The following is a 23,759-nucleotide window of genomic DNA, read 5'->3' as shown; positions in this document are numbered from 1 at the left end:
CAGGTGAGCTAAAAATGTGTTCATAACAGGAGACAGGGGCCAAAAAATCTGAAAGTCAATGCTCAACATTCAAAAATTACAACAATCCGGTAGATAGCTAATTACAGGACTTGACAGAAGAGTTTGAGAGTGCTGGACATTAAATTATTATTACCAGGCAAATAAGGAGATATGGATACAGGAAAATGAGAATACCCTGTCAGAATTTTAAATTGTAAACTATTATTAACCAACTTACTACAATATGTATAGAAATGCCCATGCTTTATAAAAGGAAAATTTCGACAACTGGTCATTATGAACGGAGAAATTGCTACAGCCAGTTAATACGAAATCTCAGTCATGCATTACGAAATCATACCCGTGCATTACGAAATCACAGCCATGCATTATGAACAGATGGAACGGGATATCGATTAAATGTTGTTTATTTCTTTAAATAAGTGACAACTTTTTATAATGTTTTATTTTAACTTAATATAAAAAAAAAGTTTAATTTAGTAACGGCTTGAAACGGAAATATTTCACAGCCTTTTCGAGTACGACTTTCGATTATTATCAGTAATCACTGTTTCATTTCCGTTGATCAATCGAACGCAGACTAGGTCGCAGAAAGAGTAAGAATAGTTAAACTGTCTTATTTATTCTTCCCAGCTTCTTAATATTTGCTAGATGATATGAATTGTAATAGCATAGAATTGAGTACTTGGATGAGAAATCAGAAATTACTTCTGACAATGCTGACCATGAATCCATCGTGAATGCGAAAAGACAAGTTCAGCTATGAATTCCTGTATGATGTATCTTCTTTACGGTAAGATTCTTACTCTTTGTTTAATCGAAGAATTAAAACCTTTTTACTAAAAGTGTTATGAACTGGCATTTTCTGTATTGGTCCTGTTATAAATTCATGGTTTAATAGGTGTATTTGGATCAAGACTCGAAGACTGTTCTTGAATGGACTTGATTGAAGTTGCCTTATAGTTGGTTAATAAAAGTATCAATATATGGACTTTTTCATATTTGGCCCTGTAAAATGCCCTTGGTATTAATAATGGCCTCAGACAGTTGTAATGGCCCTCGGCGTTGCCTCAGGGCCATTACAACCATCCTTGGCCATTATCAATACCGCGGGCATGTTACAGGGCCAATATGAAAAAAATCCATACATTAATACTATAGTTATATTCTTTGGACTTTTGACAGAGTATCATAATTGCAACCATTTAGATCTGAGCTATGCATTTCATCATTTCTGTAAATGCATTTGACTAGGAACGTTATAGTATTATTGACTAAGTATATATCTTAAAATACTTCAACATTTTTATTATCATGACTTACTGTTATTCCAACCATTTACAGCTGGGCTATACATATCATCACTTCTGTTACATGATGGGTTTTTCAACATTACATCCAGCCCCAACTGTTCCAGTAAAAGTGTACGGAATTCAGTCTTCAACTGGCTCTTAATATCTGTTCCAACACGATCTGCCCATTCAGAAAGTGAAAACTCTGAAGAATATATTCAAGAAATTTGTTGTTAGATTTTCATAGCATTAATTGTGAATTGATGCCATAAAAATTGGTGATGTTATCCAATCAATATGAACGTTATAAACGATGTTGCATTAGAATTAATCTAACACATCCCAACTATTCTATAGACTTGAGTAAGTTAGTGAAGCATGAAAATGAGGTCAAGGTTAACTGCTATAAGCCAGATGGAATTTCAAACTTTAATCTTTATATCTATAAACACAATTTGGCTTGTCTAGGTCTTCCACATTTGAACTATAATACTTTGTGAACTTAGATATCCCTGCCATTTTCATCATGTTAACTATAATTCTTGTGTCTCACATTCTGAAGCATTCATCTCAGGTAAGATAAACTCCTACAATATTTAATTATATCTACCCAATCACAATAGTTCCCCAGTGATTGAGAAACAGTAACTATCCAAGTGTTAATAATGCCTTATACTTTTACGCTCTCTCTTCTTATTTCTAACTTAACAATCTTCACTGAAAGAAAAGTGAAAGTAGACTGCATAGTTCAGTCAAGAAATAAATATTTTGATTGACCATCTGTTCTACCTTTGAAGTTATAATCAGCATACAAATCACAAATAGGTTGGGGAATCTCTGTTCCATCAAATATCTTGACATCAGGAACACAACTCTCTTCAAAGCAAGCTTTGGCTGACAGACACACTACAAACTTTTTCATCTCAGCAGGCTTCTTTATGACAAATCTAAAACAAAATTTCACCAAATGTAAATCTGATAGTTTCAAAATAGATCTGGCATATTTATTATGCTACCTAGCCCTAACCTGTCTCTAGTGATGGTCAAGGTAAAAATATTCGAAAGTCCAAAACCTAATTCTATCTTTGAAGAGATGATAAAATTAAAATAAAAAAGTTATTCATAAATATAATATCTTCCCACGTAAAAATGAGTATAAAATGCAAGAATTATTCCTGAATTAAAACAACTTACGTTTCATATTATTGTTAGAAAAATTATAGTTGCTTCCTGTTTTCTTTCATGTAAAAACTTAATCTAAAGCTTTTCAGTCTTTCATTGTTTCAAGACACTTTTTTTTCTAATATCAATCATTTTAGAATACTTTTAGAAAGAAAAACTATATGAAAGCTTAGTTTGGACATTTTTATAGCAATTCAAAATAAATAACAGTTCACCTTCAGTATGGTAATGACTATAATATACCTACACAAACTGATAGACTAATTTTGTCACAACAACATTAAAGTGGACAAAAATCATTTAGGATTGTAAGTATGTTTTATTTTATCACCTGGCACTTTCACATTTGGACTAAACAATTTGTTCAAAATTCTGACCAGTTGAACAATTTGGTTTAATAAAACAAATTGCAATTTGGTCAAAATTTTGAATAAGTTCCAATAGTTGGACAGTTAAGTCACTTTAAGAAGCTTACTGTAATTGCAAAACACCACCTGCAAGGTTTATCCACGGGGGGGTCTCAACATGGGATTTTGGGTACAGGTGTGCAGCTGGGATTTTAAAAACACCCCCCATTCATATATTGAATAATTGTGAAATCCCTACCTATACATATATTTCACAGCGAAATCATAACCCATTCATATATTTATCAGCTCAAATAGTACCTATATGCATATACAATCTTATTATACATCAAAAACACATTTCAATTATACAATACACTTTAATTTATATGAAACATTGAACTTTTCAAACAATAACAAGTAAAAACACTGTTTTGAAGGTGCAATAGCACAAACAATATGACTTCACAGCTGGTTATAATTATGAGCCAAAAACACGCAGTTTTGAGGAAATAAACCTGTATTTAATGCATTTTTTTTGCTGTATGAGCAATCAGTTGAAAAGTTAAGCAAATTCTGCACAATTTTTTGAAAAATTTAATTTAACAAACAGTTATAGAAGTTCCGTGTTGAAGACCGTACTTTGACCTATAACTGTTAACTTTTTATACATTGTGACTTGCATGGAGAGTTGTCTCATTGACACTCATACCACATCTTCTTATTTATAAGTAATAGAAAACTCTTTGGTGGTTTTGCACCTATGTAATGTAGTGGATTTGCTTTCGTATCCTTGAACTTCGGCGATTGTCCGATTCAGAATGTGACGGGATAACAACTTCAGCAAATCTCCCGTCAAAGTCCTGAAATGCATGTTGATGTGAAACTGATCTCTTCTGTCCTGTAGCTCTACCTTCTTTTGTTTTACCATGGTTTGTGTTCATTAACTTTTCGACTGATTGCTCAATAACAGATAATTCTTCTGCAGAAAGAATTAATACACCAGATTGAAATGTTAAATTGACATGGCATATGATATCAGAGGCTGTTATTGAGACTATTTCAAATATGTTAATCTTGTACGTGTCTTCACTTATCCTCTCGTACTTTGAAAATGTAATTTGTAAGTCGTTTAAAAAGTCTGCCGAAAAAGAAACCGTATCTTTATAGTCCAACTGCCTTTTGTTTTTAGCCACAATTGTTCTTTGCATCCTTTGGATGCGTCCAATTTGAAAAGTCTTTGCTGTCCTATCAACATAGGCGAAGTCCTCAAACAGATTAATGCCGTTGTCTGTTCCTAATTGTGCCGATTTGGCCATATTTGGTAAGGCAGCCTGTCGTACACGCACTAACCTGTAACAAATATAAATCGTCAATTTTCGAAATTAAATCCATTTTTGGAGGCTTTTTTAAGTTTCAAATGCACTTAAAATTTGCCTAAATTAAATATTTCATAAATATTTAAAAAACTAGTTTTCCTATGCATGTAGGAATTCATACGCATGATGCCATGAAAGAGGGTTTATACACTGGGTTTATACATAAAAAACATTGGCCTTCTTTTACTTTAGGGATCCCAACCCATATAAAAGAACTCTACAAAACTATTCTTAACCTCAAACCTTGCCCTAACCCATACTTAAACCTAACACTAGCCCTAACCCTAACCTAAAACATCCCCTAACCTAACCATAACCACGAATGCTCCTTAACTCTAAAGTATAGGGACCCTTAAAGTAAAAGAAGGCCAAAACATTAGATATGCTATGTTGCCAATGACCAAATGAGACACCTCTCCGTCCAAGACCCAAGTTATTTAATGTATGCAATTATAGGTCAGAGCATGACCTTCAATGTTTCGGTTGTCATGATTCTCACAAATCAAATCAAGACAGCCCCAAGAATCGCTTTACTCTGTACTATTGATTAAAATAAACCACAGTTCACCTCCTTGCTCTCTACCCGCCTTTATTCATATGTTTTGCATTGCGACCACAGGAAAATGTTATTATAAATTTGTAAGTCATTTCCGTATGTATTTTAAAAACAAATCGATTATTCCATTGGTTTTTTTTTAAAGGTGTATGCATCATTGACCCACTGCAAGGACCCCTCATCAATCTTTGTGTAGGCAGCTGACATTTTTGCTGACATCGTGCTATTTTGCCGGCTATGATTAAAATTTCTTATTTTTCCGCTTTGTCAGTTCTTTGTGTATAACGACTTATACATTGTATATGAGTGAATTTGTAAAATTATTTTTTAAATTCTAAGACAATCTGCATTGGTTTTGTTTTGATTTTTCTTAAAAGGAAGATTGCTTTAGAAATATGCTATTTTGCCTGCTATAATTAGATATTTTGATAAATAGCCACTGCCTTTTTGTATGGCTTATATTTAAGGGCATGAAAGATATCTGACAAAAATTAATGTATCTGTAAGAATTAACTGCATACCTGTCTTTTGATAAATTTGGGTCTTCATTTAGAAGTTTTACAAGAGTTGACTTATGTTGGATGCCATGTTCTGGAACCAGAAGTGTTGCGTCTATTCTTTGTCTAAAAAATATTAATTGTCTCTGAAATTCCATTGAATTAAGTGATCTTTTGTACATCTTTCATTAATAGTTGTCATGGTTGTATTAAGTAAAAGTATGTGAAGAATCTTATCATAATTCCCATGCTTAACTATAACATTTATATAATATAAAGATGTTTTTACTTATTGGGTTTGTTTTTTGTGCATATAGCACTGGCTAGCAACACACATTTTCGGGTACTGATGGGGGTGATTCAAGCATAGCTGGTGACAGAATCACACCTGGCAATAATTTGATTGGTTGATTCTGAGTCATTTGATAACGTTGTGCGAGCCTCATGTAACTTCTTTTAATGTTTTATTTCCTCAGTGTTTGTTACAGTAAAGGTTATCTTTCTTCTTAATTAATTCAGCGTACTCAAACATAAATAAATATAAGCAACAGTAGTATACCGCTGTTCACAAAGTCATAATACGATAAAAAGTGAACAATCCGTGAAACACACCAAAACCGAGGGAAACAACCAACCACAAGAAAACAGCAAACACATAATTACACAAAGCCTAACACCAAAACACAGAAACGGACTGTCTGATTTACAGTTGCCAATTCATGACTTGGCACAGGACATTATTCCGGAAAATAATGGTCGATTTAACCTGGTTTTATGGCCAGTCAAACCTCCCGCATGTATGGCAAGTGTAAAAAATAACACATACATCAAACCACTGTAGACTAAAAAACAGACATATCAGTAACATTCACCACAAAGAACAAGTGTGACATAGATAAATAATGCGTAAATTACATGTGTACAGCTTTTATGAGAGAGAGAGAAAATGCATGTCCCATGACACGGTAAATCACTATCGCCTTAGAATTCCTGAATATATATATATATATATATTAAATATATTAAATTACCGTTTCTGTAAAGAGCTCGGTATACTGTCATCAATATTAACGCTATTCTGGTCAGAGTGTTCTTCAAAATTGTCGATTGCTACATCTATATGTTCATGCATTTCCATGAATTCTGAACTTGTTGGTTCAAAAATGTCTGAAATATATTGATAAAGGTTACATTAGATACAAGTAAAAAAAATCATCTCTGTTTTATATTAAGAAGCTTTGATTTTTGGATAAAACAATACATTTGTAGTTGTGTTTGCTTTTATTGTTTTAACAAGTATCCAATCAAAAAAAAATAGAATATCGAATATTATTAAAAAAAATGACAATCAACAATGATATTAAGGTGTTGTTCCATGTCACGATTTTTTCTTCTTAGATAAACTTCTTAGACATTTCCATTTTCATGAATTTCTAAGACATCTACATTTTGTATTCACATTATGTAATGAATAAACTTGTGCAATTTAAACCTATGCTATAATAGTCTGTTTTTTTTTAAACATTCAATGGAACTGAGGTCGTGTTGACAAATCTCTTGACTAGGGATTTCAAAAAATGTTTTATATTAATAATATATTTTTATATGTTTATTAACTTGTATTTGTTCTTTTTGTCAAAAGGCAAGAAATCATTTTAACACCTATGCATAATTAATTCCACAGAACAAACTATTGTTTAAAGAACATGTAGAACTATAAATTATTGTTATTGGAAACAAGTGACTAAAAATTGTTTCATGTATGATGACATATTGATTGCAAAATTTGTCTAAAAATAGTTCGATCTTACAATTTAGAACCTGAAGAATACTTTTAAAAGAATCATGACCATAGTCTGTCATATATACTTTCAGGCACACGTGTTTTCAGGTGCCTTAAGTCAATAGACTGTTTTGAACATAATGTACTTACTCATTGGCGTATATGTAGAGTTCTCATCTTGACTATCATCACTACTATCATGTATTTCCTGAGTTTCATCCGTAGCAATACATGGATCCAAATCGTCGTCATCGCAATATTCATCAGAATCGTGATTGTTGTTGTTACATGTATCCCCTGATAGATTTTTAAACAGTTTATCATGGTTACAATTATCAAAGGGTTTATAAAACCATCCATAATTGTCATCAGTATCGTCGTCATCATCCCCATCATCATCATCCCCGTCGTCATCATCAAACCCTAAATCTATGTTGAGGTCACGTGGAATTATTCCAAGTTCTTTTGCAAGATCTCGGGCACGACGTATTCCAATTTTCCATGCAGAAATTTCTTCGCCTAAAGCAGGGTAGTCTCTCAAGGAACATGTTACTCCTCCAGGATACTGACTTTTCCATACATTCTCCTGCTTAATGTGGGCTTTAGCAAACTTTGGGGCATTATCATCAGCTTCAATCTGACTTAGTCGGATCATATGGCTTACATTGCGATACATTTGACCATATGGATACACATGATGGTTGCCTACAAACTGGCCATTCTTTGAAAAGAAGTCTTCGCAACAATCTGACCCTGTTAGATGGAGTAAGCATTGGCTGTTTGGAAAATTATCTCTGTAGAAGCAAATAAGCATTACTGCAAAGTGAACTGAAATTAATATGTCGCAATATGTTTCTCGGGACAAAAAATTGGAGGTCAGAGTAAGTGCTTGATTAAGGTAAACATAATTCCGCCAAATTCCTAGAAAATGTGTGACAAATCCTGCGAGAGAGATACGTTCAGCAAGCGAAGCTTTCGGACTGAAGAAAATGTCAACATACTGATGTACCACATAAAGAAAAGCCTTAGTTCCTTTGACTGAAGGAATAGGAGCACGGTCGTCACTTCCATTAATTAGATCATTGAGACAATCTTGCACCCTCTGAAATGATAACTCCTGTGCTACTTTCCAGTTTTGACGATCACGATCTCTCCGTACATGATCTCGTGTCAACCCGTGCACTAAAACAGGGAATGATCTCATAACCAGCTCAATTTGGTTCATATGTACAAGCAAATCTGGTCCAATATGTAGCATTCTTGATGTATGATCAAGGTGATTTATGATTTTCTTATGGTTATGTATTACGTCTTGATCTCCAATTTCTCTTATTACATAACCATTTTCAACCACTTCTTTCCTAGCTGAAAATATGAAACCAAGATGTCTTCCAATAGGTCTGAATCTGTCTCCTGCGGTACATGTCATGAGTTGTAAATGCAGTTTTCTTCGCCTGCTGTCACCGTCAGAACTATTACCTATAAGCGGTCCTAATTCATGTTCCAGATGTAGCTCATACAAATTTTGTACCTTTTGCCACTGATGGTATACAGTATGATGAGTGAATCGGTTGCATGTTGGCATAAGTAATGCTACTAAATGTGGAATCTTTTCATGCAAAGGATTAAGTAATATAACTCTTGCATATTTACCAATAATGTTCTTGTCAAATGCATTCACCAGACGGTCATAAGCATCACGGTCGTTGCCAACTTTTATGTGATTATTCTCCATGCATTTGTGGTTGTCTTTAGGTCCACAAAACCCCAAAAGTTCATCTCTATCTTGGTGATACATAACAGTACCAACAATAGCTGTCTCATCTTCTGCCGCTAAAACAGGAGTTCGTGGTATTTTGTAAATTTCCATAATACCCTTTACTAGTTTTGAATAGTAAACAAAGTTTTTTTCTTGTATTCCAGGAGCCATTTCGAAAGTGTGCAATTTCCGCCATCGATACATGGTATTCAGATTTGGCCCTTCCAAGTTAATTGCAACAAAGTTTGCCAGTTTCGGACCTCCCATGATTAACAGTGCTTCGAAAAATTTTCGTGTACTAGACTTATATCGTTTCCCGTGCGGTCCTTGCACATGGAAATTGTTGGCAATCGATTCAATTGTTTCAAGGAAAACATTTTTGTTGTCTAAAATTCCCTTTTCCTCAGCTTTTACTAGCTTATGGCAAATTGCCTTAATGTCACCTCTTGAACTAAATTCTGTCAATTTCTCTCTAAGTGTTCTTGTACGTAATTTTAATCGAATGTGTTTGCTTTTAAGAAAAAATGCATCTGAACGACACTTTTTAAGTTCTTCAGATTTCTTTTGAAGTAAATTAAGTTGTTCTGTTTTAGTCATGTAATCAAAACGAACCTTTGTTAAGTCCCTGTTCCCATCATTTACGTTGAGAGTACGTAAGAGTAACCTCTTTTTGAAGGATGGCAAAGTAGGTATACCTTTGCACAGCTCACATATGTTTCCTTCTTTCATCACATAACCAGTACATTTAACATGCTTAAATGTTCCTTTAAATTCTGTTGTATGTTTCTTTAAATTAACAGTTACAAACGGCAAAGGATACCAGCTTGTTTTGCTGTCGTCTTCTCCTACTTTAACGTCATTGATTAATAATTTAACATTGAAAGACTGTTCCTCTCCTGATGCCATGAGATATGTTGTATTATTTAAATAATATCCTTGACACTTTGTCACATCTAGTCAACTGGTTTTCTCTTCATTTAAGTTACCTTTAATGAAAAAGCTTGCAATGTCTCTAGTTTTGTTAGTCTGAAACTTAGCCTGTCGTTCCTTATGGTCTCTGCTGTTTGCATGTTCCCTGGCTCTCTGGACAGGATTTCCTCTGCATCCCAAGTTTATGTCAATTTTGCAGCAGCGACAATGTGCATTCTTTCGATTAAGCAGAAAAATTCCTTTGCCAAGTTCCATTTCAATGGCATCAAACATAGTTTTGATGGTTGAATCAATTTCCTCGTTCATCCCAACTGCATAAACATTTGCCAAATGTCCCCTTGAACTGGCATGAAATTTAACATTTTGGATTTTCTTTCCAAAATCTCCCAACTTGTAATTTTTGTTGCAAAGAGAGCAAGAAAACATAGATTTTCCATCTTCCTCAACAACTTTAAATTTACAGCTTACATTGAATTTTTCATTTTCTTCTTTCTCTAGTTCACTAATAAGACTCTCCAATCTTGAAATCCCATCATGGAAAATGCTATCATTAACTGCAAAAGAAATAAAATGCATTATTTATAAACACTTAAATAGTAACAATAATGCACGCTGTGTCGTGCTAAGAATACTTCCTCTCTTGATTTAAATGGAAGTATCGGCAGACAGTAGGTCGGTGTCTTTATTATAATCACACTTCATATATACAAAGTTCATGGGACGGACTGACGGACGGAGTCGCTCGCTCGAGTTTTACCATATATTACCAATCAATCGATCTTCACGAAGATCTAATCAATCAAATCATGATTCAAAATAACAATGTAATCAACCATGCATGATCAGGCATCAATCAACCGAGTACATTGTGTAATACGGGCCACATTGCCGTTTTACAGATTGCCAGTCAATCGATCGAGTTTTACCATGTATTACCAATCAATCGATCTTCATAAAGATCTAATCAGTCAAATCTTGATTCAAAATGACCATGTAATCAATCAATCAAGTACACTGTGTAATACGGGCCCCATTGACGTTTTACAGATTGCCGATCAATCAATCGAGTTTTACTATTAATTACAATTCAATCGATCTTCATGAAGATCTAATCAATCAAATCATGATTCAGAGTAATCATTTAATCATGATTAGAAATTTATTTATCAAGTACACTGTAATACGGGCTCCATTTATCTGTGTTACAGATTGCCTATCAATCAATTTACCAAGTACAATGTGTAATACTGGCCCCCATTTATCTGTGTGACAGATTGCCGATCAATCAATAAAAATAATGATTTTTGCAAAATAACCAACCAACTAACCAATGGGGAAAGACCACGGCACCACCATCAATTGTTCTCTGAACAATTGGTTGAAAACAATTGGTTATATCATTTTAAATGACTTCATTCTTTTTATTAAAATGAAATCAAGGAATTGTATATTTTTGATATATAATAAGATTCTGCAGTCAATTTCACAAAAAATCTTACGACTACAGTTGATCGTAAGTCATGAACAAGTCAGTATACTTATGATCAATCTTAGTCTTAAGTTTTTTTGTGAAACTGACTTCTGAACACCAGACATGTACAGTCTTATTTTAATCTTTATATTGACAGTCTTTTGACAGTCTTCATCAGATTATGTTACAATTATCAAACTTTAACAACAAAAAGAGTTTGTAACGACCTTGACTGGCTATACAGCCCTTGCAGGATCGGTCAGACTTTACAAATGGAAGTTTTTAACGACCTTGACTGGCTATACAGCCCTTGTACGGTCGGTTATCAGACTTTAAGGGGTCAGTTAATGTTTATATTATGTAAACATAGTTTTTTTAAAAATGGTTTCACATTTCATCAATCTTGCAAAATTTAACCAAATATCACATAAATAAATTAGTTCAAAAGTCTTTTCTTTACAAAACATCATATTTAATGGAAATATTTAAATTGTAATTGATATATTGCCAAGGAATAAATAAACAATCTGAAACAAATAATCAACGCAAAGGGAAGTAATCATGTATATTACAGATATTGGCTATCCACTTTGTGTCTATCATTTTTACTAAATTCGATATTTTTTTTATCAAGTTACTACATGACTGATTTTAATAAAAATAAATACAATAAGATGAAGAAATGGTTAATTTTTTATTGTTTATTTAGCCACATGTTTTATCACTGTGTGTTTTATACAGATATTGGACAAAATGAATAATTTTTCTGTGATAATTCACTGAGAGTATACACCCTTGGTGTAAAACAGTCTGACATACAGACACGTGCATACAGACAATGGCCATGTATTTTCGTTAAGTTATTAAGTTAGGGGACGACCATTTGATATTCTGGGGGGGGGGGAGGATTTTGAAAATAAATAACCTGTCCTGGCAAAAGCTGAAAATAAATAGTTGAGCAGCGAAGCCGTGAAAAATAAATAAACTGGTTAAGCATAAAGTGAAAATAAATAACTCATCAGGCAGGATTTTGAAAATTAATAACAGGTTTTGAAAATAAATAACTTGTCCTGGCAAAAGCTGAAAATAAACAGTTACGCGGCGAAAAATAAATAACATGGATTGGCATAAAGTGAAAACAAATAACTCATCCGAAACAAAAACTCCTGCCCCCCCCCCCCCCTTTACGTGCCCCCCACCCCCTCCAGAATATCAAAAGGTCGTCCCCTAAACGTGAAACGTTGTTTATTATGGACGAACATAAAAAAATACAACACTTGGTTGAAATTAAGTTTGCACATACCATTTGAAACTTCTTCTACGCTGTTTTCTTCTAAATTCTCGAACCCACTCGTCAGTGATGTTAATCCTACATCACTATGACCACTATGTTCCAAAGTGTACAATTTGAAATGTTTGTTTGATTCATCTCCCGTTATAGCTTCCTCCTCTTGTTTTCGAATGTGTTTTGCAGCTACACAGTCACAATAATCACATCTTAAAGTTCCAGTAAATTCCTCACATTCATGACAATTTAAACATTTCCCTCTGTCAATGCTTCGTATGTCTTTCATTTTGGCAATCAAATGATGACAAATTCTTTCAACAAATTAAAAGTGATTAAGCAAGACACACAATGTCAATGAGAATAGACGCAACAAATTAAGTGCAAATAAATCGATGTGTTACGCAACTCACGTGACGCAACTAGTGCAAAAGGTTCGATATCTACTGGGTAATTTACTGAAGATTATTAATTGTGACAGTGTAATTAAATTTAATCAATATCAAAACTTGTGTAAATAAGTTTCAGCAGATGTGGAAATTTTAATGACAAAGAGTTTGGGAAATTCAGTGAAGATCGTTGCACAACGAACTGAAATTTATGACCCATTGATATATCACAATCGGTCAATTACTACCTATTGATATATTTCCTCGGTAAAATTGCACCCCATTGATATATTTGACGGATCAAAAAAGGGACCCATTCCAGCGGCACATATGTATATACCTTTATATAGGAAGAGACCCCCCCGTGGGTTTATCTTTTCTGTTTTTCCTATAAAATATAAATATTGAGAAATTTTAATAACTACAAATTGTAAGTCAATGTATTTTTTCCCCATTAAACAAAATCATAAAGAAATCCTGCATATAGGGATAAAACATATATATATGGCTCATCCTTTTCAGATACAGTTCACCTTCAAGAAGATTCATAATTCATAAATCCTCAGCTGAAAGCTCTTGACACACAAAAAGAAGAATGTGAATAAGGACAAAATCAGCTTGCGTTTAATATGTGAAAATCATATTGGAATGAATGGAAGGAAGGATGGAAAGAAGAAAGAACGATGGTCGAGGGTAACACAAATCTGGCCTGACATTTGCATATGATGATTCTTTTATAATCTACAAAGTCTGAAACCATTCAACTAAAAATGAAATTACATAAAAGATGGACAAATTATCAATAGGTCGGTACAATGCCTCTATGTTTTTGTTTGATAGGACATCAATAAAAAGCTGACCAACATGATATAGCGAAGAGTAAAAGTGGTGTCATTATACCAGTGAGGTATTCAAAACACTCAATCAATTTCAGAAGACTTGTGAAATTAATTTTGGTGGTAGTGCACATTGCATTTTTAGCATATCCAGTGGTAACATATAATGCTTCAATTTTGTTTTAACAACAGAAGTTACTTTTGAATATGTGTATCAAAAACATACCCCATTCATAATTAATAAGCTGGATAGTTTCATTAATTGTGTTGACACCATAGTTTAAGGTATATTCACATGGGTCAATGATGAAGAAAGGATGTAATGTTACATCTAGAAAAGGAATTTCTATACAGCATTCTATTCCAGTACAGGTATCCTTAAAATGGCAAGCCATCTTGTCTGGTAGCTCTGGTTTATCAAGTATTCCTAATGGACACTCTGAAATAGATAAAAACATGTAAAATCCCTCGTAGTTCTTAAATAACTTATGTTATCAAAGCACATATTGTCTTGTTTATTCATATAATAGACTTAGTAAGATATATCAATGACCGTTCTCATATAAGTGCTTATCTGACAACTATATATAGACAAGGTCATGAAAGAACATGTGTATCTCCTTTAACAATTACTGACAAGACAATATACAATTATGGCCCGTTGAAGAGGTGAAAATCCATAAATGTCAACACGAGAAGGTTATTTCATTGAGGGAGCAGGCAAAGTGAAATAACTATTGAGGGTTGACAATTTTGGATATTCATCAATTCTAAGTGGCCACAATTGTTTTATTATACCAAACTAACAGTAGAAGGGCATTTCAAACACTTACTAGTCTATATTTTTAACATAACACACAGACTGACGTTTGAAAATACATTTGTGTTCGATTTTTCTCGAATTTACAACAAAAGTAGAATCTTTTTGTAAAATATTGATGGCCCTGAAAAGGACCGTTTATAAATGATATCATCGGCTGCTGGCACTCTCAGCTCTATTTATGTCCAATGCCATATTTCCTCGTCTCTCGATGGGCTTCCAGTGTCACGTGAACGCTGCCATTTTGTTTATTTATGTCTGTGATGTCATTTGCATGGGAGGTAACTCAAGTACAAATAAACAAGCTGAAAAGGTTATTTACCAGTGAATAATAGGGTTATTCACCGCTGGTGTAAATTTTTATGGTTATTCGTCCTTCCTTGCAATTAAATGAAAATTAACTAAATTATTCCATGTCACGTGCTTACGTTTCACCCAAAAGAATTGTTTTAAATATATGTAAGGTATAATAATTACCATTATTCCATCCTCCAACATTTGGAGTAAAGGGTTTTCTCTCCTTGTCACACTTTGGTCCGCTGAAAAAATCTTCCAGGCCGAGTCTTTTTAGTATCAATTGTTTACCACCTTCCTTCACTCCATCCAAAACTTCCATACCAGCTTGTTTTAACCAACCAGAAATGAAAGATGAAACGTCTGAAATAAATATAATTTGATTAATATAATTTTATTTAATAGTAAAAAAAGAATAATGTTTTAAACAAAAAATAGCAAATTTGAACTTTGAAAACTTACTGGCAATTTCAGATAAAGCATATATATAAAGCATGGTAAGTAAAAATTGTTTCTGAATTAACTTATACATCCATCTAGGATATACCTTATCTTTCTTTGTGACATTACTGGACAGCACAAAGATTCCCATAAAATTATGACATCATAATAGAAAATATCTGATACCACAACAGAAAAGAAATTGTTGTAAGACTTCACTAGTTAAAGCGCTGTAGATGCTCCGATCAACAGGCTCAGATTTCTAAATACCTATGTGGTGTATTTTAAACAGTACACAATCTGTATTATTCTTTGCTTAAATCTGCACAGTTTAGATATCTGAAACAGGTAAGCAATTAATAAGTAAGACATGCTTGCACAAGTTACTGTAAAATCTTCTTTTTGAAGGTTAATTATTTTTTTCGATAAAAAATGCTGGATAAAAGTTTTTAATATATACCTGCACTGCACTTAATAGATTCAATAATAGTTTCTTCAAGGCTTGAATGTAGATTCTCATAAGTTGTATTGATGAAATGATTAGGATCCTGTACAACAGATAACATCTCCGTCCTGCTAATACCATCCCCTATCCCCACGGCTATGATTGTAACACCATTATTTCTACAGGTATTTACTCCTGTCTGAGTGCTCCCTCTGTTAGACTGACCATTGGTCATCAACACGACATACTTCTTTACATCTCCTCTGTCACCCTTACTGGGAACAAACATGTTTTCACACACATATCTCAAAGCATCACCAATATCAGTATTTTCTTTTTTGTTGAATGATGTTTCTCTTATACTCTGAAGTACTGTTTTTCTTTCAAAACTGGTATCCAGGTCAAAACTTGTTCTAGAGGTACCAGTTCCACCAAACATAGACATTCCAACATGAATCAGATTTTCACCTATGGCTAGCTTGCCTGTGGCCTCTGATATAGCTTCCAATGATACAGTAAAAACATCTTGGTTGACATTTCCAGACTCATCCAAAACAAATATAATATCCGCTGGCAATGCAGTTTCACAGTCTATAATATCAAAATAATTTTTTTTGGAAAAAATTGAACTAAAACATGTATAAAATTGTTTTAAACAAATTGTTCTATTACATGTCAAAGCAAGACATAATAAAAAAAAAACAATTAAATTGTATCTTAATATATTCAACACTCTGTAAAATCTGAGATGAAAATTGAGAAAAATAGCATGTCTATTTCTGTTAATAGATAACTCCTTTCCCCCCAAAAAGAAACATGTTTGTCAACTATCACCAGATGTGACATGCAACTTTAGATGAATCCTTCTAAGTTCCAGGAAGAGTTGAAAGGCTTTACAAATTAAAACACAGAAAGAAAAAAAAATAAACTGAAAAGACTTAAAAAAATATATGTCTCGTGACACCAGTGGAAAAAAAGGGTTGGCAGAATTTGTTTTTTTTAATTTTCATAGGCAAACCTGGAAAAAGCCTTATCAGGTTCTGGAATCTGATCCACTTGTATTATATTTATCTCTGTTTTTTGGTTCACATCCATTTGTTGAAGATTTTTTCATCGGTAAGATATGTTTTTATTTGGTTGAACACAACACTTGTTTACAATTTTTGGCTTAAAGCTAGTACTTGAAAAAAATTACATTTCAGTCAAGAAAGTAACAGGTGAAAATATATTTGCCCAATTTCACTGTAAAAGGTTTAAAGACTAAGGTAGGCTCTTAGGAATATTCAGGTTAACATACATGTTTGTACCCAATTTCTCAGTAGGTTTATTCACAAAAAAAAATATTTTCCTTTTATGACTTCATTTCTTTGTAATATATAAATGTTATACAAATAAATAATAATCCAAAATCTAAGATATTCATAAATACCTTTTATCCAGTCATAAAAATCTTGGGAACAGACAGGAAATTTTTGTTGTTTTAAGATGTGAATTCCCCCATCAGGAGCACAGAATGATTCACCATCAATAGGAAAACAGATGATGATCTTGGCATCTATGATGAAGCCCTGACCACCTTTCATCTTGTCAAGTGTATACCTAATAAATTCAAAAGAAAATATGAAGATCACAGCTATTATAAGGAGAAGAAAATTGGAAGATTTTATAACTTTTGGAATTGTATGGACTGAAAAATATCTAATTGAAAAAAACTGTTAATAACAATATGACACTAATAATTCAACATCATTTTTCTCTATTATAATCTAATCAACTAAAAAACAAAACCATATCAAATGTTGAAATAGCATGAGTATGTACAATTGTTCCTACAATCAAAGCGCTGTAAGCGCTGAAGGCAGTTAACCAAAAAACAAGGCAACCGTAATAATGAAAACTGTGGCAATGTTGCCTCAACATTAAACATTCATATATAGTCCATTCATGTTTATGTAATGATTTATTTATTAAGGCAAATAATTTATATGTTATCAAGGTTTCAAAAGCAATGCATATATCAATGTATATTTTTTATGGTGAATCTGCAGTGGTACAAGTTCCCAATGATTGCAGTTGTTCTACTTGGTAGTTAACTTTGGTTTTATTTGACTGCTAGAAGTTCAAGTTGACTTAGTATGAACATGTAATTGTATGAACGGACTGGTTTCCCTGGAAAGAAAACTGAGTTTTTGTTCTATAGTACAAAAGTTATGAGACACGAATCAGACAAATGTTCACTACAACAGGGATCAAAGGTGAGGTCTGACTGACCTGCCCAAAGTAAATGTAAATGATTTGTTATTTTGTCCTATACATATGAATATATATAATTTAGGGGTGGAGATCTCAACGGTTTTCAAGTTCTCAAACAGGTAGGGGTAGGCAGAGGATTGAGGGCCCCCCCCCCTTTTTGGGAAAAAATTGGTTGTTTAAATAGGGAATCACTGAAGCGTGACTGGAGCAGGCCCCCTCTTAGGTCAGTCATTGGGCCCCCACTTACGAAAATTTCTGGATCCGCCACTGGGGATAGGGTGACCCTAGGGACTTCCCCTACATTTCATTTTATTTGTTATATTGTCCCATGCATGAATATATATGGTTTAGGGGTGGGGATCTCATTGGTTTCAAAGTTCTCAAACAGGAGGGGTAGGGTGACCCCAGGGACTCCATCTATATTTCATTTAATTAGTTATAATTATTTTATTTTATTTGTTATATTGTCAAATACATGAGTATATATGATGTAGGGGTAAGGATCTTGACCATTTCCAAGTTCTCAAACAGGAGGGTGTACAGTGATCTCAGGGACTCCCCTATCTTTCATTTGAATTGTTATATTGTCCCGTACATGAATATATGGTTAAGGGGTGGCGATCTCAACAGGTTTCAAATTCTCAAACAGGAGGGGGTGGGGTGACCCAAGGGACTCCCCTATATTTCATCTGATTTGTTATATTGTCCCATACATGAATATATATGGTTTAGGGGTGGGGATCTGGACCATTTTTAAATTCTAAAACAGGAAGGGTGGGTGACCCCCAGCGACTCTTTCTATATTTCATATGATTTTTCATATTGTCACAAACATGAATATATATGGTTGCACCCCACCTTAAATTTGCAAAGCATGGGTTGTTCTCAGCTTAATAAAGAATATTCCGATAATTTTACCTCAAATTTTTTTTAGCCTCGCTCTGCTTGGCGAAAATTTAAGTTTGCGCCCTTCCTAACCTAAAATCCTGGATCTGCCCCTCATATGGTTTAGGGGTGGGGAGCTCGACCGTTTCCAAGTTATCAAACAGGAGGGGGTAGAGTGGCCCAAAGAATGCCACCTATATATCATATGATTTACTTACATTTAGGTATATATAATATAGTTGCATTATTTGTGAAAATAAAGAAAGACACTTTCAGCTACTTTAATTGACCCTTCAAAATTGAGAAAAACAAATAACCCTTCGAAATTGCAGTAATATGTTTACACTTTAAAAGCATCTCACATGCATTATCATCATTTATCACTGATAAAGAAAATTTAGACTGTGACCATGAATATGTATATTTTTAGATATACTGTTCCCAGCTGTCACGTTGTATTGGATTTTTAAATTAAAATTTGTCAAAAAGTAATTTTGAGTTTCTGTACAGAGGCGGATTTAGGGGGGGGGGGGGGGGCAGGGGGCTCCGGGCCCCCCTTTTTGGGAAAAAATTTGGTTACTTATATAGGGAATCATTGAAGCGTGACTGAAGCGAGTCCCCTCTTAGGTCAGTCAGTGAGCCCCCAATTATGTAAATTTCTAGATCCGCCACTGCTGTATAAAATATTTTTCTGCCTTTTCTTTCTTTTACATATATCTTCTAGTGTTTATATTCATTTACCATGCATAGATTTATTTTTTCATCTGTTTTGATTTATTTAGTAATTGATCGCCAAACCCGGAATTATCCTTATCCGCTTCCGGAATCGTATCCGATATTGTAAAATTTTGTCTTCACGGCCGCCATTGTTGTGTGTTTACAATGTTGTTTTTGTCAATCAGATACGATTTTACTCGAATTTTTTACAATATTTGTCGGCGATTTTCTGTATAAAGCTAGCGGTTGAACAAAATGAATATCGCTGTCATAAATAATAATGATAAAAATAAGTTTTTAGCTCGTTTAATTGGAGACTTTGGTGAACATGGTGGAAAGGTTTGCAAAGTAATTTCTTATTTTCTTTCAAGTGGAAGGTCACTACGTAGGGTGTAGCTAGAAACCAACTATCCTATTCGAAATTCCGCTTGCAAAAGTGGAAGGTCGAGGACCTGGGACCACCGCTAATTTACACACATGCCTCTAAATTGAAAAGCTACGAAAATTTCTTTTTCTAATTTGAAATTGCCGCCAACAGCATGAACAGTTGAACTTATATAATAGACTACTGACGTAGTTGTACTACGTATTGATGACAAACAATATCCCTACGACTTTTGCCATTTGGGAAATCTAAACTACTTGTCTTAAGAGATTTTCGGCAATTAAATAGTTCATACAATTGTTCTTTGACATCTTGGCTAAAAGCACAAGTCATAATGAACTGCACAAGGATTCTTAATAAGCACTACTTCCTATGTGTAACTTCAAACCTTTTGGATAAATCGACGATCATTTAAGGTTTTTCTGGTCATATTTTTTGTAATCCAGAATAAAAAGTATTAAAAAAGTGTTCAATTAGTTATATATAACATAGTAGCGAGCTAGGTAATAACAATGGCAAGTATTTCAGCATTTATTGGGTAGAACACAAATCTAGGGTGCTCGCATAATGCAGCTTAACTGCATAAAAATGAATGAATCCTCAGTACCATAATGTGACAACCTTGTCCTGCACAGATTTCTTTCAGTAAACTCTATCCCTAAGCCTAGCTGTTTCTTGTATGAAAAATTAAATTGTATTTAAACAGCTTATTTGAGGGTAGTGCTGCCATTTACTGTTGGGTGTCAAACGGTTATTTTCAGCTACCATTAGCATCAAATTCATTAAAATTTTACCATGATTTGTCAAAATATTCTTACTGTGATTAGTCAGAGGTCTCGAATAATAATCGTTACTGTTATTTTTGGAAAATATTTAACGTGATTCGTCAAAATTGTCTGATTGTTTCATTGTCTAAAAGAAAGTGCACATTTTATCGTCATGCACCAATGATTACTGTTAACGTCATTTGGCTAGAATTTTTACCGTTATTCGTCATGAAGGTATCCCCATTACAACTCTCTTATATTGTCTTACTGAGGTAAAATACTCGCTACAAAACTTACTCAATAGAAACAGGTGCTGGGTCACCATTTCCTATAGACAAAACATTTTTTTCACCTGTAATAAATTTTCAAAAAATAATGGAATACATTGAAATAACTATTTTTCTTTTACACAAAACATAGCGTTACAATGAATGTAGTCAACTTCAATGCATGTTTAGTTGTTATCAACATTGGAAATCGAAAATAAAAAACTGAAAATTGCTGTAACAATTTGTTTGCTTTTAATAATCATTTTTTTTCTAAATATACTGCAGATATTTATTCAATGGAACCACTGTAAGAAAATATAATAGTAGCAGAACTAATAACTTACTTTTGAATACTTTAAATTCAAAAGTTATTGTGTGTATTTATTATTGTTATTTTTGGACAACAAAGACAAATGTTATCATACAAATAATACAAGGAAAATTTAAAACTTTAATTTATGACACCTTTCTCCTCACAATTTTCCAAATAATAAAAACATTGCAAAAATTTTGGAATTTCCAGTATTTCAGTTTTAAACAGGAAATTTAGATTAAAAGATGATTTTTCATTCCCCATTGTTTATTTTTCCAATTTTGAATGGTGACATTTTCATACACCTATGGTTCTTTATCGTTTTGATATTTATATTTGGTATTGCACGTGAACATGTAATTCTCAGATTGCTTATGATGTCTTTTACACTATATATAGCTGTTAGAGGTGTACTGATTTGCATAAGTCTGGGAGAACATGATTTATTCATTATTTGAAATTGGGCTTTGAAGTAGTTTTTAGCACTAGGAGTTATTTTGTTTGTGCTTAAAACCAATCTGATGAGCAATCTGATTTTTACAGTTTGCTCTTTTGTTGTGCTGTCATACCAATTTCCTAGGTTATGAAAGGCCTAAGTGCTCACTCACATATTGAACCTCACCACATTGGTTATATGTGTGTCCAAAACTTGGAACCTTGAATTCAGTGGTTGTCTGTGGTTGCTGTCTGTCATATTTGTTTTTCGTTTGTTGTTGAAGAAAAATTCAGACTTGGCTAAGAATTCCCTACACGACTCTATTATAGCTTACTATATGGACCAGGTCCTGCTAATTGTTGAGGGTCATATCTTTGTCCTTATGATTATAAAGGATGACCATTATTTTTTCTACTAGCTTTTAATAACATAAAATATTGATTACCCCAATTGTAATCCAAAATATATTTTTGGTAAGTAAATCCTCCAAATCTGGCATCAACTTCAAAGTCACAAGGTTTAAATTTGAACCAGAATGGTATGTGGAAGGTCACGTTCTTATCACCAAGCGGTAGTTTGAATGTTAAGTCTATGCAGCAATCCAAACCAAAACAATTATCTGTCATTTCACACTGTAACATAGTTCTGATGCTGGCTGGTAGGTACTTCTGTGGGTTAATAGTTACAGGACAATCTGAAAAGACAAAACCATTTCTTGTATAATTTACATGCTGCAGGCTTGTAGTGGTAATATTTATATCTATCATCATATGATTAATGAAAATTATGACTGTATACTCTTCAGACAATTCATATATAGTTTTTCCAGCTTACAAGAAATGTATCTAAGCAAAACATGTTAAATCTCATCACATTTAAAACTGTCAAGCTGCTAACTAAATATAAAGGCATTCCGTTCAAAAGTTCCTGAGAAAAGTTTGCCAAGAAATTTCAGATACATAGAAAATAGGACTCTAATCCAGAATTTTAAATAACAGCATAAAATTTTGATACCTTGTGGTCCTTCTTTAACTTTACATGGTCCTGTCTTGAAGTGTTTCTGCAAAGATAAATAAAGAATATACATACAAGCAAGAACCTCACCACTACCTGTATGTGTGTAAACTCATCAGCCTCATAGGTACTATCTTTGTTACTGATTTACCTCTTCAACCATTTCAAACTGATTTTTACAATTTGTTCTTGTATAAAAATAAAAGAGATGTTGTGTGATTGCAAAGGAGATATCAAAGTTCAAATGAAGTGATTGTAAGCAATTGATTTGGGCCAGGCACATTAAGAATAAGTTGTGCTGTTGAAGCACTGTTCAAGGTAGGCCCATGGTTTAGCACTCACAGACATGTTTAGTTCAACCACAATTTATATGTGTTTGTCTCAGGTTAGGAGTCAATCAGGCAATTGTTTTTATCGTGTGTGAATGGTTCCTCATATTGTAACTTCATTTTCTTTTCTTGGGGACTTTACAGTATGAGTGTTGAAGATTGTAGGGTGACCTATAATTTCCTACAACCACACCTTTTTGACTCCAGTGAATAGTTATATCAATGGCATTCATACCACATCTTTTGATCTTTATATAAAATATAATTTTAATTATCAGTAAGAGTACTTACATCTAGTCCAAAGACTTTCAGTACTAAATCAAAAGCATCTTCTGTCATTTTACCTCCAATTGATTTTACTAAATCTGGTATAGACTCTCCTTTAAAGATAAAAACAATAATTACAATTAAATCAAAGCATTGTGTGTGCTGTCATCATGCCAATCTGATTTGGAATGTCCACAATGTAAACTATTACATCAAATCCTTTACTACTGAAGGCAGCAGCTGTGTGAAGATTTCTTTTGAAGTACAGAAGTGGAGATACATGCAACTTAAAATGCCTCTTACTTTTATAGACTATATTCTAGCAGAATTGTATTTTCTAAATGAAGCATTATTAACAGATAAAAATGCCAGCTGTTCTTTTTTTTGATAGCTAAGA

The 23,759-nt window shown here is 33.4% G+C and overlaps 2 protein-coding genes across 2 annotated transcripts in view; both read right to left on the bottom strand.

Annotated features, from left to right (window-relative positions):
• Window positions 1–3,001: 3,001 nt before the first annotated feature.
• Window positions 3,002–13,262, bottom strand: LOC139487627 (uncharacterized). The gene is made up of 5 exons (XM_071272547.1): window positions 12,521–13,262; window positions 7,208–10,300; window positions 6,306–6,441; window positions 5,299–5,400; window positions 3,002–4,195 (listed from the first exon to the last, which is right to left on the bottom strand). The coding sequence occupies exons 2-5, from the start codon at window positions 9,720–9,722 to the stop codon at window positions 3,604–3,606; spliced, it is 3,345 nt and encodes a 1,114-aa protein (XP_071128648.1). The 5' UTR covers window positions 9,723–10,300; window positions 12,521–13,262; the 3' UTR covers window positions 3,002–3,603.
• Window positions 9,774–23,759, bottom strand: part of LOC139489431 (uncharacterized) — a 61,032-nt gene continuing 47,046 nt past the window's right edge. Inside the window, exons 29-38 of the mRNA XM_071275753.1 lie at window positions 23,387–23,475; window positions 22,767–22,812; window positions 22,198–22,446; window positions 21,032–21,086; window positions 17,157–17,326; window positions 15,743–16,318; window positions 15,025–15,204; window positions 13,954–14,166; window positions 12,521–12,691; window positions 9,774–10,300 (exon numbers count right to left, since the gene is read on the bottom strand). Of these exons, the coding sequence (XP_071131854.1) occupies window positions 9,774–10,300; window positions 12,521–12,691; window positions 13,954–14,166; window positions 15,025–15,204; window positions 15,743–16,318; window positions 17,157–17,326; window positions 21,032–21,086; window positions 22,198–22,446; window positions 22,767–22,812; window positions 23,387–23,475 (2,276 nt within the window). The remainder of the gene's footprint in view (window positions 10,301–12,520; window positions 12,692–13,953; window positions 14,167–15,024; window positions 15,205–15,742; window positions 16,319–17,156; window positions 17,327–21,031; window positions 21,087–22,197; window positions 22,447–22,766; window positions 22,813–23,386; window positions 23,476–23,759) is intronic.

This window comes from Mytilus edulis, chromosome 9, assembly GCF_963676685.1.
Source record: "Mytilus edulis chromosome 9, xbMytEdul2.2, whole genome shotgun sequence".
In the NCBI taxonomy this organism is placed as follows: domain Eukaryota; kingdom Metazoa; phylum Mollusca; class Bivalvia; order Mytilida; family Mytilidae; genus Mytilus; species Mytilus edulis.
The sequence above is the reverse complement of the archived record's forward strand: the minus strand, read 5'-3'. Positions and strand labels throughout refer to the sequence as shown.